The 18,575-nt window shown below is 38.8% G+C and overlaps 1 protein-coding gene across 1 annotated transcript in view; it reads left to right on the top strand.

The window, feature by feature from the left end:
* Positions 1-4,974: 4,974 nt before the first annotated feature.
* homer2 (homer scaffold protein 2) overlaps positions 4,975-18,575 on the top strand; it is a 19,206-nt gene continuing 5,605 nt past the window's right edge. The window contains exons 1-7 of the mRNA XM_010776322.1: positions 4,975-4,991; positions 5,096-5,324; positions 12,356-12,487; positions 12,771-12,863; positions 13,637-13,779; positions 15,179-15,335; positions 15,898-16,008. Of these exons, the coding sequence (XP_010774624.1) occupies positions 4,975-4,991; positions 5,096-5,324; positions 12,356-12,487; positions 12,771-12,863; positions 13,637-13,779; positions 15,179-15,335; positions 15,898-16,008 (882 nt within the window). The remainder of the gene's footprint in view (positions 4,992-5,095; positions 5,325-12,355; positions 12,488-12,770; positions 12,864-13,636; positions 13,780-15,178; positions 15,336-15,897; positions 16,009-18,575) is intronic.

The following is an 18,575-nucleotide window of genomic DNA, read 5'->3' as shown; positions in this document are numbered from 1 at the left end:
ACAAAGCCTGTTCAGTGTGTGTCCTCAGTTTCACAAATCGGTTATCAATAATCTAATCAGTTGTGTCACTTGTTCGGACAGATGTAAATCACTGTGATTGAAAGGGGAAAGTTTGTTTTAGGAATGAGCCCGGAGTGAATTGTTTAAAGTCAGGAATCTGGAAGAGCCTGTTTTTCTTACTTGGTGGAAAAACATACCTGACATGAAACATTGCTGCTACCTCTCGCATTAAAATCACCATCCCAAATGCCTAGTTAAAGATAGAAGCCGCCTGCTGTTTTCACACTTTGTCAGGGCCCAGTGTCATTCTGCATCATCTTAAAATGTCGTCTTTAGGCAGCAGGATTATCCCTCTCTCAGCATACTTCACTCAAACTCTGGAGAGAGCAGTGTTTGGGTAAACCATAGCATAGGTAGTGATCAAGCTAACATTTTAAAGGATTTAAGAGAACAAGAGGGAGACAGGCTTAGTGGAGCTTCACTCAAAATATTGCTGCGTGGAGGTATCGTGCAATTATTTAGCACACTAACACAGCAGTTTCTCTTAAGAATTGAATCTGTAGTTGTTGGGTTTCATCATAACATTTTCGGGACATAGATTCATTAAATAAAAAAAATAATTCGTCCTATTTAGGTACATTTAGTTTGACTTCATCTTTAGGTCCAGCTGTAAGCACATTGCTTTGTTTTTAATGTATTATCTTGCTGGTACACAACACTATTGCTGTATCATCAGTACAGAGGTGCCTGAGGTAGGTGAGTGTGTAGGTGTATGTAGGCATTGACAGTGCAATACTTACTCAAACCTGCCACACACACCAACACACGACACACATGGTCCTCGTCGGGTAAGGAGCTTGTTACTCTTTTTGTGGGTTCACTTTATCTTTTGTTAAGTTGTTTGTATGTCAACTTTGTTTAGGTACGAAGGAACGACTAGTTGGGAGTAATTCGGCACGGGGAACGTTCGCTGTTTTGTCGCCAACTGTAACTTTTGTGATAGTTAGTAAAATTGAGAATTGTTTGTTGTAGGCATGTGTTAGTCAATAGAACAACTATATTATATGTCATTTATCTACGGAAACAGTGTTAGTTGTCGACGGGAACTTTACGCGGTAATCCTAGATCTATTAAATTCAATTTAATAATAAGTCTGGTGTCGGGAAGACAAAGTAAGAAGACAGGTCTATTCAACAACCCAAATCGGTCGTCTTGGTCATCGGTAGTTACGTCGAAAAGTAAGTACAAGATCAGATTGAAGAAGATTTCGTCAGAGAGTTAAGTGTCATTTCTGTATCGGACCCTCGTTTTACGACGGAAGATGAGTGAGGTTGTCCGTCATCGACGCATGGTCAATCTGCCTCCTAAGTTCTATCTTGCGAAAGTGTTGTTTGTGAGACAATTGTTCGTAAATGTGAAAAAAAGTGTCTTTATTTGAACCGATTACTTCACTATTTATTAACTCACTTCTTACACACTCCAACGACCAGTCCCGCTACACAATGAGGAGACTGAGCCATACTGGAAAAAAGACAGTACTCATTAAAAGGGGTAATAAACATGAACTGTGTATACGAGGGTTGGTCAGACGTTAATGATGGTGTGAACGAGATATGTGTTTTAGAATTAATAACATCCAGAGGCACTAATAGATACTATCTGTATTTTCGAAGAGGTATACAACCGTAATGGTGTCTGAAGCCAAATATCTGATTTTGATAGAGAATTTATTACTGTCAGAATTTTTTTCGTTACTTAACATAGATAACTTACTGATTAATGTATATCAATGTCACTACAGATGATAATAGTTTACTTTTTAAGTTACTTGAATCTATAGAAAAACTTATCTAATATGTATTCCTTTTTAACACTATTATCCTCTAATGGTAACTGGAGGACGATTACTATAAGAGGAAGCTTAGACAGTCTATTAACAGTAGAGTAACCGATCAGAGTGATAACTTAGCATATGTACACATACACAGTACACTAATTTACAACCTGTTGAAGTTACATACTGACAAAACATATGACCGTTAGTCCTTTGTGAAGTCGATACTCAATATGTCATCGACAGCCTCCAAATGTAGCATGAGAAGATAAATATGTCAAGCTTACTACCAGGTAAATAATAGATGATTACCGGAACGAACTCTTATGAAGTCGTGGTCACACTCTTGAGTACTCGGACAAACAACTTAAGATATAGTTCATCTTAATAAATAAAAGTAGAGGAAAACGACTTAGGAATCTCGGAGGTCGACAAAAAAAGGAGAATCCTTTCCCACGTCACCCGTTGCAGGGAAATCAATCGTGACAAAAAGGTCCGTCGGCCCTTATTGTTGATGCCGTAGTGAGACTTGAACATGCCAAGATGAGAGTAAAGGGACCATTTGTGTTGACACACTGAAAAAGAAACAGTAACCTGTAGTACACTTCACCTGGGACACACACACACTTGTATTACACACACACACACACACACACACACACACACACACACACACACAAACACACACCTGTAAATTATTTAAAGCAACAGATGGGGACAGAGCAACCCGACAGTCACCGGAAAAAATGAATGAAGCGGTCCCAAAGTCCCAAATGTCTTCTCCATCTTTCATCCAGTTAAATCGATCAACATAATGTTTTTTTCTGGGAAAAGCAGATCACTGGATTTCACCAACAGTTGTTTGAGTGCATCCATGTGTTCGGCATTGGCCTTTCACTCCTCTTCCCCTGCCAGTGTGAGCTGGCTCCAGACACTGCCGCTGCAAAGGTCAGCGTGTGTGTGTGTGTGTGTGTGTGTGAGTGAGTGTGTATGTAAAACAACAACAGTGATCTATATAATGGGTTTTGTTGTTCCCAGGGCAGATGAAGACTGAGATTAGGCTTTAAAAGGACAGTGCATTTATTAGGCTTTCATTTCTGTGAGAACCATAATCCCAATGGAAGTAAAACCTTTATTAGCTCATGAATTCTGCTTGCCTGCGCGCCTGACATTATTTTCACCGGGACCTCGCTGAAGTGCATTAAAGTATCTTTGTTTGGTAAATGTAGTGATTTATTAAGGACATGATCTCAGATGATGTGGATTTAGGCTTATTTATTTTTTTATCTCAACCCCATGCAATATTTGTAATGGTTTTTGTTGTGCGTCAATTATATTTGTATTTCACCAGGTGCCACTGCGTCCAGTTCAGCGCCCTTGTGTACACTTCACACATTTTGTTGAAACCATTCATTTTGTAAAATAAATGGCAGACCAAGTAGGGTAGTAGGCAAACAGAGGATCAGGATTTCAGAGGGTTTGCAACACAAAAAGGATGTAGAAAGATTGCTTGAAAAGCTCTTATCTGTTATCAGGTCAAAAAATAATTCCAGTAGCCCCCAAAATGAAGCATGTAACAACAGACTGTATGGAGAATGAGTCCACTAAAGTCAGTTAGAAGTGAAAAATCATGTATCCAATATAAAATCATAGAAGACACCTATTACCTAGAAAGAAAAACACATTCTGACCCTTAAAGGCTGTTTAAATGAACATTTCAGACAAACTAAATGTTCACAGTCCTTTTTACTTAAAGTTCACTTGTTTGTTAGAATTTAAGGATGCACAAAATGTGTTCTGGAACGAAACCATGAATGTAAACATCACTTTACATTCAATTTCTTTGTGACGCATTGAAGAATGAATACATTTTCCTTTTGACAGTTTATAATGTGACATTGCACTAATAAAGAACATAATGAAGAACATACTGTATCTTCAGTAAAAAAAAAAGATGTAATGGCAACTGGAAATGCAGAAGATGCCATGCAGAACAAATTAAATAAAAGAAGATGGAGATAAACACTAAGAAACTTTTCAAGTAGGCTTTAAAAAGTGAAGTGCCTAGTAAACTTCACCCTGACTAAAGGCACATTCACTTCACATTTTGACTTCAGCAAGGATAAGTACCATCTGTCCGCCCCATATTCTTCATCTGCATCCATTAGTTGTTAAGGGTCCTCTGATCTCTCTCATCCAGCCACTCCACATAATTATTCCCACTCTTGGGACTTAATAGAGCAGCATCACAACCACCTGCTGGGTCCAGTCCCTGTAAAGCACATCACAAGGTGCTTGTTTTTTGGGTGTCAAGTGCACAGACAAAAGTATGAAATGGAGAAAATGCGTGGACGGCATGCAGGTGTGATCCCCTTTTACCTCAAGCTGCATTTGACTCAAAAATGTCAACATGGAGTGGATTTGGTGTCAAATCTGGTAAAGCAAGAAAACTAGCCTTTGACATGACACATTTTCTTTTAAAATGTTGTAGTACAGCCTAAATAGATTTTGTTTCTGTATTTCATTGTTTTAATAAAACCAACAATAGTGTGTAAAGGAAACAGCTTGTGGCTTTTTTTCTCCTTTGGTGTAGGTAGAGTATCCATATTGTATAGTATGCTTTTTGCCCATATGCATATTTCACAACATTTGATGTTGATAATCTTGTACTATTGAATGCAGGTCAACATAATGCTCTTTAGAGCCAGTTTATAAAGGCTTTTTTCGCAGGCTTTATTTGACTTTAAATTGATTTGCGGTAAAGCGTTGTGAAACATGCATTCATTCTTAATGAGTGCTTCCAATGTAAAATAGTCCGCTATTGTATTGATATGTGTGTAATATGGCTGGGTGATTTGGCTAAAATGATTAAACATTATGGTAATAAGAACATTTATTCAAATGTTGGGAAACTTTGAGCACATCGTCCACACACCAATGATAGTCCTGCAAATTGTTTATGATTCTGACCGACAACGACATCAATATATTTGTTTTCCTCTTTTATAAGACGACAGTGATTCCTCTCTCGTTCGACTGTATTACAACACGTAGATGCTTTTCTCAAATGTGTACAGGAGAAATACATGCAAGTGCATACAGATTCGTACACGTGCACAGTCTCACACAAACAACTAGGCATGTGGTACTGTGGCCTGTGAGAGGGGAGGGTGTTGATGTGCCACCGGCTTGAGTCTGCTGGAAAGATGTAGTGTTTGTGTTACATTATCACCTGCTTGTTGAGACTCTGCTGCTCTGGAGCCCCGGCTCAGTGCCCCTCTGCAGTGATGCTCCCCTCATTAAGGTCCCTCTCCTCTTCCCTCTGCCCCCCAGGGAGCAGCCGATCTACACCACAAGGGCCCATGTCTTCCAGATCGACCCAACCACAAAGAAGAACTGGGTCCCTGCCAGCAAGCAGGCCGTCACCGTCTCCTACTTTTACGACAGCACACGCAACAGCTACCGCATCATCAGTGTGGATGGATCCAAGGTATGTGTGCATACTGAGTGACTGTGTGTATCTATGTGAGAAAGTGATGATGGGAAACCTTTTAACTGTTCTCAGGGGAGACAGCTGAGGCTGAGGAAGAGCATTAAAAGCCAGAATCCAACAAAAATGATTTGGAAAGCTATTTAATGTTACATCTTCATCCTCCATGGATCAGCAACAACTCAACTGTCGACCACTTATTATTTCTGTGCTCTGCTGCTGCTGATTTTAGGAAAGCCATCTATGGCTGCCCGTTTCTTTAGAACATTTGGGGATACATTTGAATTAAATCAATATCAACTTAAAGGGATGTTTTCTATCATTGGTATACTGTAAAAGCAAAGCAATAACTGTGTCCAATCATAATGCATATAGACCAACCTCTTCATATGTGTCAATCTACAATTATTCCTTTTTATTTAAACATTTTGAATGTAGGCTTAGCATACATTTTGGATACATTTCAAATTATTTATCAACGACCTAAATTGTTTTACATTTAGTTTTTATTTGTTTAACACAACTACAATTCATTGTATTGAGTTATTGATTAATGGCCTAATCTTTTAAACAGAAATGTGTAGAATGATAATTCTATTCGGTCATCAATGTGACCGCTAAATATTGTAAAATGATACCTCAGCCCTAGGTTTATTGTTTATTAGATAAAGATAAATGTTAGAGCAGAAAAGCACACAAAGAAAAAACATACTTTATTTATTGTGAGCACCTGCAATATGTATCAAAAGAGCACAACCGGTAAATATAGGTCCTAGATACAAGCATATTTAAAAGGATCAGAAACTTTTATCAGTACAGAAATGTAACGTGCATAGAATCCAAGTCCGAACAAGCAAACATCCGCTTTAACACATCAGCAGACAAGCGGTGCACACCTGTTGAGTTGCAATTTAACTAAATTATCTGCAATTTACTTTCATCGACAAACGGCCCACATAAGTCATTTCTCCTGGAGCTTTTTCACTAGTCACGCTTGATCAGTTGTGTTTCCAATCAAATGCCTCTGCATTGATATTTTTGTCAACTGGTTTTATGTTTCACCTTTGTGTTAAAAGACAAGGAATCACTTGGTTGTTTAACTTGCACTTTATGTGGAGATGCTGCTTATTATTCAAAATGATCTTGACCTGTCTTCTCAAGAGAACGATGTTGAGATTTAGTCATGGATGTGATAACAGACACCGTAAGAGTGTGCCTATGTACCATATTCACACCTTCTTCCTCCACTATCTAAAAGAGTAGATTGTGTTTCCATGGCGATCAGAGCCTACTCTCTGTGTGAAAACTGGAGGAGTTATGACCGCACTATCCCTCTGCGGACACTGTCGGGCAATCACCTCTCGCACGATCCTAAATCACGCAGGTTACCTTCAGGATCGGTTTGCCTCCTCATAGTTCGTCTTTTCACCTGGCCCCTCTCTGTCTGAACGACCTGTTGAGTTCAGTTTGAGGATTCCTGAAGGGTTGGTCTCTCTCACGTGAACTCAACATGGAAACATGTTGAATCTGAATGTAGAGTTTTGTCACAGCAACTAGTTGACAAAACTGACGACCAATTCATTCAAATGACATACAGTATCAGGAATTGTTTCTGATTGAACACGTTTTCCTGTTCAAGATAAGTTAGTTTAAAATACAATTATCTTTTATAGCATTGTTGAGTCAAAATATATTGGGTTCAAAATGGTTATCTTCCTACAGCTAGAAACCAGCGAGCAAGACTCTAATCTGTTATGTCAACAAGCAGCAGCTACAGCACTGACAAAACAACTCGCATGTTTAATCTTTATCATACAATTCAGATATCTTTGCAAGACGTATATTTGAAATCCACTTTATTTCTCGTTGTATACACCTTCAGGATAAAGAGGGTATACAAACATGTCCTATATATCCTGAAGGCCAGAAGTCCTCTCTCTGCGCTCCTGACCTCCTGTCCTCCTGTCTCTCCTCTCATGTAACCTTGAGTTACAGAGCAGTGTGTGTCATACAGCGTCTGCACGCAGCAGCTACATGTGAGCTATATGATTAACATTTCTCATAAAGTGTTATGTCAAGACCTAAGTTGATCCTTGTTTCCAGTTAATCTAGGTAAGACAAAGTGATCATGTCGGTGTGAGCAAAGTAACTGAAAGGGAGGAAATGTTGAGTCAGATAAAATGAATGTTAAATATAGCTTGTATTATGCACACTGGCTGCGAGGGAGACAGGTCTGTCCAGAAGAATAGTCAGCGCTGCTGAACGCACCAACTTTGACAGACCATCAGCTCGTATTCGCCCATCCGTGATGGCGGGGCAACTCACCGATGATGATAGGGAAAGTAGAGGAGCATATCAGCACTTTTGACTCTCCCTTTTTCCTGAATCGCACTTCTCATTCAGCAATGCACCACTATGACAACACAGGGAAACGCAGTCTTGCTGTACTTTATGAGTTATTCCAAAAATGATTACTTTCCAAGCTAACCCAAAATAAACACTCAGCTCTTTTTGAATATTTTCTATGCTTTTATGCCTCATATATTTCTCTCCCACATCCTTCTTTCTCTTTAACTACCTTTTTTTTGCATTTATTACTACTTCCTCCCACAGCAAAATTTACATTTTGTCTTATTTGCCGAAGCCTGGTGAGCTCAAAGACTGGTGCCAGCCAGGATTAGGAACTCAAATTTAAGTAAGCTTTTAAATGGGTTTGTGGCTGGTAGGTGTGCCCCATGTTATTTTTTGTAACCTGGTTTAATGTAAATACACTAATATTACAACCAAAAGCCAAGTTCCCTGTATAATCTGCTGCTCTCTTTTGAAATGGTGGCTGCACCCAAAGCAAATCATAAAGGTTTTCACATTTTAAGAGATGTAATTTTTTTTTTCAACAATAATAAGCGTGCTATCCACTGGGGATGAAAGAGACATTTCCTCATTGAGCTTCAGACTCCATGATTTGCTTCACACAATTTTAGGTTCAATCAATCAATCAATCAATCAATCAATCAATCAGTCAATCCAGTTTCAGAGTTAGAGTAAGGGTAAATCATTAAAAATCATCAAGCCATCGATGAGAGAATTCCCTGGGTTGAAAAAAGTCCCAAAACAATCATCCTTTAGGATTATAGTGTAGTTACACAAAAACTGGTATGAGCTAATGACAATCTCCAACATCAGGAAGATCTGTCTTTTAAACAATATTTCATAGCTTTGAATCATGATAAAGTCAAGCATGTCTTGATTTTATGAATTTCTTGAAAAAATAGGTTGCTGTGCATCAGCCTTATACAGTAGATCTGAAACAAGTAGTTGATTGACAGAAAAAGAATTGCACATACTTTAATAATCATTAAAACAAATATTCATCCTATTTTATATCATATTATTTCAACATCTTTGTGTTTTATACTGACAAAACAAGATATTTTAAATACATCACCTTGACCTTTGAGTAACTGAGTTTTTAATGTGTTGGTGCACCCCCGACTCCAACTAAGTTAACACCCCCTCCTTCGCTCAGAGACCCAACCTGCGTCATTGCCACCAGAGAACAGCACGTTTCTGCAGTCCTTAAGAAATGACAGAATGTATCAGGTCATTGAAGAATTGGCAGATATATTTAATATCACTTCATCTTCACACACCTCTGTACGATGAGCCATTTAGCCATTTAGCTGTCATCTTTCTTTAGCTGTGTTTAAATAGTAACACAACTGCCAGCTCCACCTGTTCATCATCATCACCAAAGTCACTGCAGCCCATTTCCCGCCTTTTTTAAATACACAATATACCCCTTAAAAACTGTCTTTGTGCCATAAATTCAGCTGGAACTCCCTGAAGTCTGTTGACCTCAGTGAGTGAGTTTTTGTTTCTCAGGATATTTCTTTTTTTTTTCTTGAAGACAAAAACCTTTTTAAGATATGTAGTGTCACAAATTAACCAAGAGTTTTGGCTCTCTAATTAACAAGACATTTACGTTTTTATCATCTTTAATAAGCGATCACAGTTTTTTATCTCCCATAGACTCGTCTCCAACGTTCCACATCTCCTGTATTTTTCACTGACTCTGCAGATTGTGTGCACTCTGCAGACACATAATAAGCTGAGGAATTTTTTCCTATAACCTCCTGGCTGCTTCTGAGTTTCTCACTGACCCCCAGGCCAGTGGCTCTGCTCTGCGCCGGTGCCACTTGATCCGCAGCCCGGCTCTCCACCGGCACAGCTGCCAGCGTCACTCTCCCTCACCCGTCTCCCCCTCCCACTCACATGCTCACTCAGTCGTATACTCGTACATGCCAGCATAGAGTCACAGAGCCCACAGATATCAGGTATTCCTGGTTGCAACAAAAATATAGTAAAATGTATTTGAATTTGAGTGAGGATCTACGAAATTTCAAAATGTAACGGTCAAAATGTCCTTAAAGGACACAGAGGTGCCTTATATTGGCTTGTTTGGTCTGACCAGCTGTTAAAAAAGTTATTTAGTTGACAATCCTAAAAGACAACAAATCTTAAGAATAAAATAGCTGGAATCAGGGGATGTTTGTAATTTCTGATTAATGAATTATCTTCATCTGTTTTAGCTCTAAATCAATCAAAACCCTTCAAATGTGTACAAAAAAACTAAAATTTAGAATCTGGTTCTTTTTTCACGTTAATTTACCTAGAGGTTATTTAAATAAACCGTCGGGTATTCTCTAATTTGAGAAATGTCACAACTCCTAAATGTCCATATTATATCTCAAATCAAGATTAAGTTAGCTTAAATAAGTTCTGTGTCATAAAATCAAGCAGCTCAGGCATATCAGACCAACAAGGGGAAAGCTACCTTCATCAGTTTGAAGTCAATTTAAAGAGCTACAACTTCAGCTGCAGTTCTGAACATGATGTGAAGCTTTCTGACAAAACAAAAGAGATAAAACTGAGAATAAATGTTGACTTAAATTGACTTATTGAAAACATATGATAAATATGATACATTTGAGGGAAGTCTGTTTTAAAAAAAAAAGAAATCATTCTGTTTTGATTCATATCATTCTTCTTGACATTTTAGGTTTAAATGTTGGTTACGTATGTTTACCATTGGTTACCACATCCTTTTTAATTGTTGTGCTTGGCCTAGTTTCTTTACAATGATCATTAAAGTTTATCTGGTCACTTCTGTTGAGATCTGTTAAATATTCACTCAGCTGCTTTTTGTCTCTCTTCAGGGGAAATTAGGTCACCTTTGTTTCCTTGAAAGAATAATGACTTGAACATCTGATTACTAACACCTTGCTAATTTGCCACCCTCCGTATAAACCGGAGATGCAGCAAAACACCTTGAATGAGAGGTTGTGACTGTAATCTTTGCAGTATATGACACTGATGAAGGTATCTTTCTCTGTATGTGCAGCCATCCCTCTCTTTAGTATTGTTCTGAATGGTTTTGTGCGCTAATGTCTTCATTCTGTTAGCTCTGCTTTTGTTGGTCCCTGTGTCCAGTAATGATGTGACATGTTTTAACACCTCAGCCACTGAAAAGATGAAGAGCGAGAGGGTGGGTGGCGTAGAAGAGGACATAAGCTTGTCAGCAATTTGAATTCTCGAGTCCTGTGATCAGAGCCATGTTGCTATGAAACCAGGGCTGCACTGTGATTAAAGTGTCTTCTATTGTTTCCTAATTGTTGTGGTGGTTTGCATGTGCTTTGAAATGTTCTTATATCTTGGAAGTGAGACTGGATTTGTGGACATAAGTAACTTAAAGCTACCTATGTTTACATGCACATCTAGCTGTTCATGTGTGATTTAATATGTACAGTGATGCAGTAAACACAAAAGACATTATAAGATGTTTTAAGCATCTATTGGTGTCTTCTGCCACTCCCTTGTGCACAAGTTACACTTTTAGACTGCAGCATATGTTTTTTAGCAGCTGATTCACTGCATAGCTGCAACAGGTGAATGAGTACTGTTACAAATATGGAGACTGTAATGTGTCCACTTAGAGGTTAGTGGGTCAGCAGTCATCAGTGCATGTTTTCCGTTTTGTCAGAATCTTTTATTTATTTTGCTACTATTACGTTTTTGTGAACACATTCCTTTTTGCAACTTTGAAAGAAAATGTCTCATACACATACCCATTTGGGGTCTCCGATTCCCACTCATTAAAAATCAATTAAATGATGTTATGTATGATGTTTCTGTTCAAGTCTTTATTTGAACTGCTGCATGTAACCGAATATCCTAGAATCTAGATGGAAGATTTTGCATTATTAGTTTGGGAAGTTGACAGCTCAAGTAAAATAATATGGTGAAAATATGTAAGCCAGAATGTGATGCAGCTGCTGTCCGTGTAATGAAAGTTTGTTGACAGCTGTAAAATCTCCATAAGCAAGTTGTTTTTGACTTGATTATATGTGTTTGTGTGGTATAGCCTTATCTGCCAATTCAACACTCAAACCCAAAAGTCTTAAAACAGAGGAGCACCCCCACATCTTTGTTTTGAAAGCTTCCCTGTCAGTTAAGCTGGCCCCTGTTTGACTTAATGTGCCCGTTTTAATGTGAAAAATGATGGCAGGTAGAATAAACTATAAGATACATGTCTTAAAATCCCATACATTTATATGTATTTCATATTTCTATGCTTTTAATGTATAGCATGTTTCTCACTATAGGAAGGTTAGAGCAAACAGTTACTCTTTGACTACTTCCAAAGATAGCTTTGCATACATAATAGCTTTTAATTCTCTCAAAAAGTAGACCATCAAAAGAAAAACATATACAAATATGCTGATGGTAATTAATTGTGTCAGTGTAGGCACAGAAGAGCAGATTGCTCTGTATGAATAGAGAGCCACAATAAATGATTGTCCTCTACAACATAAATTGGACTTTTCATCATGCAGCTGCTGGAGCTCCTTCTTGATTATGTCTTGAATAAGACACCATTTCAAGCTTCTTTATGAGGGAGTGCCATGAGACACATCTGTACTGATTAGGTTTAATCTCTAATTTGATATTCCTAAATTGATATATTCTAACAGGTGATCATTAACAGTACCATCACACCCAACATGACGTTCACCAAGACATCGCAGAAGTTTGGCCAGTGGGCGGACAGCAGGGCCAACACTGTGTTCGGACTGGGCTTCGCTTCAGAGCAGCAACTGGCCAAGGTGAGGAAACACTTGTGCAGCACCTACTGCGATCAGAGCATCGTAAAGCTTAGAGACAATTGTATTTGTTCTTAAACTGGAATGTGATGCTGCATCATTTGATATTAAGTGAACATCAGGTGGGGAAATTAAACAACCATTAGAAGATTTAGGGGAAATCTTATTCTTAAATCATCACTAATACTAATAATTGGCTTCATGATCCCTTTGTAAGATGAGCCACACTGTGGATATCGATTTAAACTGGTATTGCCATTAGTCAACTCGTCTGTGTTTTTTTCAGTTTTCTGAGAAGTTCCAGGAGGTAAAAGAAGCAGCCAAGCTGGCGAGGGACAAATCTCAAGACAAGGGTGAGACGTTGAGTAATCACTCCCAGGTAAATGATATCTCTGCTTTCTGAAAGTCGGATTGAAATCCTCTGCTGTCCCACTGTGTCCTTTACAGTCACTGTTGTCCTCTGAAGAGAAGGAGAAAAGAAAACTATCAACACTGTGAAAAACAAGCAATTTAAACATTTCAGTTTAGCTTACTTTCCTTCAACACTAATGGTTACAGATGATCTGTTTAGAGATGCATCAGAAAGTGTTTAAATAGTGTAGTTTAAATATTTAAATTAACTTACTGAAGGCCTATAAAGCTTGTGTTGAATATTAAAATGTCAACACAACATGTAATCACTAATGTACCAGTGGGAATTGAAAAGAAAGGTCGATGGTCATACTAATTACCAACTACATGTCAAGCACCACAGCCATTAAGGGGCCAAGGAAGCCAATGAGAGAAATAAAACCCTAAACCTTTTTCTCATTTCATCACAAATGATTCTTAAACTGGTAATTGTGTCAGTGAGTAAGCAGCATGGATGGAGGTGCAGCAGTCTGGCCTGCACTCACTCCAGATGGCAGGACCCAGACCCACAAAGCTGCTGGGCCATATGACATGATACATTCTGGCATCAGTTACACCTCACAACTCCGCTGTCAAAGCTGACGTGATGATGTTTACAGTGTTTCCCCGAAAAAGCCCACGGCCAGATTCCACTGCCAGAGCGAGATCCATGAGACTCGTTTATGGATGTTTACCCATCAGACCTGTTCAAAGATAAAGGCAGACTGAATCAAAAACTATGGCACAATTCTGTCTCTCCAGGAGGAGTCTGGACGTGATACACCCTCGAGCAACCGGGCATCCAGCATTAACGGGACGGATGATGAGAAGTTCTTGCACGTTGATCCAGAGGAGGCTGTGCTGCAGACTGAGAACGAACACCTCAAGAGTGCCATAGAACAAAGGTAAGGTTTCCCATACGAGGCCCTTTTTGAGGTGACGTGCATCTAAATGTGTCTCCAGCACCCCACTGTGCTCGTACGCTCCACTCTATCATTTAAGGGCTCAAGAATAATTGTATCTAATCTAAAGAGTGACACTGCCTTTCTTCACCATCTGGTTATATGGCCTTTATAATCCAGATGCTGAGTGAATAAACGGTAATTGCATGAAACACCAGATGTGGGTCCAGATGGGATTATAATGACTCAAGGGCGTCCGAGTCAACTACAACTACAGTCAGTTAATTTAGCCAGAATTAGTCCTGGGTAGCAACACAAATTATTGACATATTTGGTCCAGATGGGATAAAAAGCCCTCAGGTAAAACAACAATAACCAATTAGCAGACCTTTTCTAGCAATACTAAAGACCTCACACACACAAGACAATAATAGTTAAATGAACATCTGCATGAGTGGCGTACGTAAAACTTTATTTCCCAGTTATACTTGATATTTTTTGCAAAACTATATTGTATAATTATGTAAATCAACGTTATTTTCACTTCACATCCGGTTGTCCCAGAAGATATACATAAAATGTAAAGATTTTCTCCCCAAACTCAAAGGAAGATACTTTGTTGACAAAAAGCCATCTTAAGAAATATACCCTTCTTCAGAAAATTATTGTTCGTTTGCCTCCCAAATATTTACTTTTGTTAACATTGAGCTGTTCAATTAAAAATAACATTTTGACGATAAACTAAACTCAAGCAACTGTCTCTTGTAATTAGCACTACACTTGAAAAGTGCTTTCCAGGAAGCACCCTATGATTAGGCATTCACAGATCTGTAAATGAAATGTGTCATTAGAAAAACAAAACTTCTTCGTCAGGTTGAGGTTGTGAAATAAAGTTTGGTCCCCCATCGCTCCCTGTCTCTGTTCTCCTGCTTACACAAGGCCTTGAGATGTTGTGCTTGGTGGAAGTATGTCACAGCAGTGAAACAGCCGAGGACTGCAGAGGTCCGTCTGCATTCGATGCAGAGCAGCACACTTCAAACCGGCCATGCATAAGGAAGGGAACAGCGATGCATACTAAATATACATCACTCTGACCTCATTGATAAGACAGAAACACTCTCTGTGGTATGAAGAGATAACAAACTGTACGTTGGTACATTTCAGGTCTGCAGCTCATTCAATCTTTGAGAATTGTACCACTTGTTTATGATCTAAATAGCTCTTGACAGTGTGATGTACATCACAGCTAATTAAAAAGTCATGACTGCAAAGATTTTGCAGCATTATGTCATGTCAGTGGGCAGAAGCTCCAGGCATTCCAGCACTAACCTGTGTGTGTTTCCTCCATTAATAACTATTCTCCTGGATCCCTCTCCCTCTCTCCGTCTCTCCTGTCTGACAGCAACACCAGCGCCAAGAAATGGGAAACAGAGCTGCAGACTTTAAGAGAAAATAATGCCAGGCTGGTGGACGCTCTGCAGGAGTCCTCTGCTAATGTAGAAAGCTGGAAGAAACAACTTGGTGCCTGCAAGGAGGAGAGTGACACGCTCAGGGAAAAGGTAATACATTTTGAGAAATAAAATAACGTTCACAAATAAAGCTATGCTACCGGCAGAGAAGGCGCTAGAAACACTGTTGCCTCTTCTATAAAAGGAACACAAGTGCAATATGAAACGGTCTCAAAATGAGTACAATATCTTTCCTTGGTAGATATCTCTAAATATGCATAGTGGGATGATTAAATCCCTCATCAAATTGCACATTTCTTCACTTTGAGCAAGCACAGTACTGTGTGTTGTATCAGTTGCTGTGTTCCCTGCACCAGAGTCCACTATAAATAGAATCATTTTAGTTTCATAATCAATGTGGGCTGTTTCTGCAGCTGGCCTGGGGTTCTGATGATACCTTTGATTTTGTACCAGGCTTTCGAATTACTGGTGTCAATTTTCAAGATGACGTCCATTATAGTATTCTCATAATATTCAGCTTACTATACAAATAAACAGATGTATGATGGGTGAACAAAATGTAATTATGTTCTTAAAGCAGTTGTCCTCATTGATTTACTTTTCACAATAAAACACTTTTTTAAATGATGTTTCTTATTTTCTTTGTGTGCAGATTGCAGAACTAGAAGCTCAGTGTAATGAAGCCAACCAGGAGAAGCAGAGGAACGTTCAGCTGTCGGTCCGAGTGCAGGAGCTGGAGGCCGAGCTGCACGACAAAGAGCAGGTGAGACGTCTGTTTGTTTGAATCAGAGAGGGCCATTGTTGAGAACAGATATGTCTGTAAACTTGGTATAACAACATTTCTTTTTTTTCGTATTGGAGGTAACATTTACCTTGAAAGTCTACAATTCACTTCTCAACCATGTAAACACTTAAGTTTGATCTCTCACGCCAAAATGTCCCTGTGTCTCTTCTGTGTACAGCAGCTCATCCCCTCTTGTTCTCACTCAGCACCCCCCCTCAGGAGGTGATTATATCTCCGTAGGAAATTATTTTAGTTTTATCGTGGAATCTTGGATTTTTGTATGGATTGAATTGCTCGCCTCCCCAGCTAAACCCAGACCTTACTACTGTTGACTGTTTTTCTCTTCATTTCATATTACTTCTATGCTGCCTTTTCCAGCAATTTACGAGATATTTGTCAAGTTTGTGTACAATTTGCCCCCATTGTGAAGATCGTCAGGCTAGGGAATGTGAATTCATCCACTGACTTTGTGACTGAAGTCAGAGCAGCAGGGAATTTTGGCACAAATGCCATTAGCTGCATCGCCTTATGTCTACTGGATCCGTCGTCTATAATCCAAACTAGCTGTCGGCTCAGTGGAGCCTAATGATGCTGTTATTTCTAATGAGGAGGAATCCTGCAAGGACACACACTCTTTTGACCTTTGATCTTTGCTGTTTAAATGGTGTTTCTATCTGTGGACAAAACATTAGGACCCACTTTTGGGAATCTCTGAGTCTTGCTGCCATTCATTCATTCGTGTCTCCCTATCCCTGTCATGAAAGGGAGGCACATCAGCCACGTGAGAGGAACAGATTAAACACATAGGAACAAGTTGCCGAGTCTTTATCTATTTGTGTCAAAAGCATAGGAAATAAGGTAGTATTTATCCCTGTCCAGAATGGCTTTCGAAGTATAAAGTGGATACCTGCTAAGTCCTTTTAAGATATGTTCTAGATTGATCCCCAAAAGATAGTGTGAAACAGCAAGTAAAAAAAGTGGACACTGAAGTAAATCAAGCTTTACACTCTCTAAAATGTATTAAACGGTTTAGTTTTTTACAAAAGAATTAATACGGATACATCGATTATAAGTAACTGCTGCAGATATCTTTTTTGTTTAGCAAAACATTTTTAAGCTCCACTCCTCATATTGCTTGTTTATTCAAATCAGCCCTTTGCCGTCAACATTGAAACAGACAAGCTGTACATTTACACATTTCAGAAGCAGGAACTAGCAAATATTTGAGGACCAATTAATAATTTAAGTAATTAGTAAAACAGATTATCAAATAATGTTGTTGGCTAATCGTCCTTTGATTCTCTAATCACTGAATTTATGTTGTGTTTAGTTTGAATGACGACGTTTCTCTGCTCTAATGTGTAGACCCTTTTATTTCCCAGAGGTAAACAGTGTGTCTGGGATATTCTAGTTTAGCACCTGGCAGCCTGAGTATTTATAGAACATATAAATCTTTCCTTGGAGAGCCGTGTGTCTTACACAATATAGGAGGGAAGCAGTTCAAAGAGCTGAAGCTGATTTTTGAAAGACTATAAAAACAGAATCATGTCCTTCGGGGGCTGCAGGGTTTTCATGGTCCTGTGTATCAGCCCCAGCGCTTCTAGCAGTGACCGAGGGGCCTGCAGCAGGAAGTATCATTGTTTGCACAGCGCTGATACGGCCGACGGCCCACAAAGACTCATCTGCTGTGTGACTCAGCCGTGTCTGGAAATTCACTCCTCATATTAAAAAAAAAAAGTGTGGATGAATTATTAACAACCACTGTGGTGATGACCCCAGCGCTGACCTGAAGTGAGTTAACAGAACAAAGTATCAGCAGGTGACTTAAAAGAAGCTGCAAATTAATACTCTGTGTGGAAGTTCTTAGAGCGATGCTTTCGAATGTAAGGGAAAGTGTACGTACACTATATGTTTCTTTTTAAGCAGCAGAGGGATGCAACTTTCACAGCAATAATAGATGTTTTATTTGAGTAGAAAACAACGTGGACACAAGACAATAGCATAGTCAAGGCTTCTGAATTCATTCTGGTCGGTTTTCTTTTTTTAATCTTTTACCTTGATTTTCATTGTTCCTTACTGCTTTGTGTTCGTGACATCATTGTTTATCAATTATAAAATGTGTCTGTAGCACAGATTATAAAAAAATATTTGTATTGGTCTTCACTTACTTTTTTATCACAACGTTTCTGAATTAAATTCTAACTGACATTATAACATTTTGTGGAAAAAGTTGCTTATAGGTCAGTCTCATGTTTGTAAATTAAATGCAAAGCTGAAGCCACGAGACAGGTTAGGTTAGGTTAGGTTAGCTTAGTTTAGCTTAGCTTAGTTTAGCATAAAGACTGGAGAACAACAAGCCAATATGAGTGATTTCCCAATGTTTGGATTCTATTGTTTATTTAGATATCATTGTTCTTTTTAAGCCCCAAGGTCCCCGCCGGCAGGGACCCTGTTTTTTTTTTTCAGGACACTGTGTCTCAGGGGATCTTAATATTTAAGAACCTATTAATGTGTTATACCAGATTAACGGAAATAATCTCAGCTAA

The sequence above is a fragment of the Notothenia coriiceps genome, unplaced genomic scaffold (genome assembly GCF_000735185.1).
Source record: "Notothenia coriiceps isolate Sejong01 unplaced genomic scaffold, NC01 NC01_scaffold00000339, whole genome shotgun sequence".
Taxonomy (NCBI): Eukaryota; Metazoa; Chordata; class Actinopteri; order Perciformes; family Nototheniidae; genus Notothenia; species Notothenia coriiceps.
Note: the sequence above shows the minus strand (reverse complement) of the source record. Positions and strands in the feature narration are given on the sequence as shown.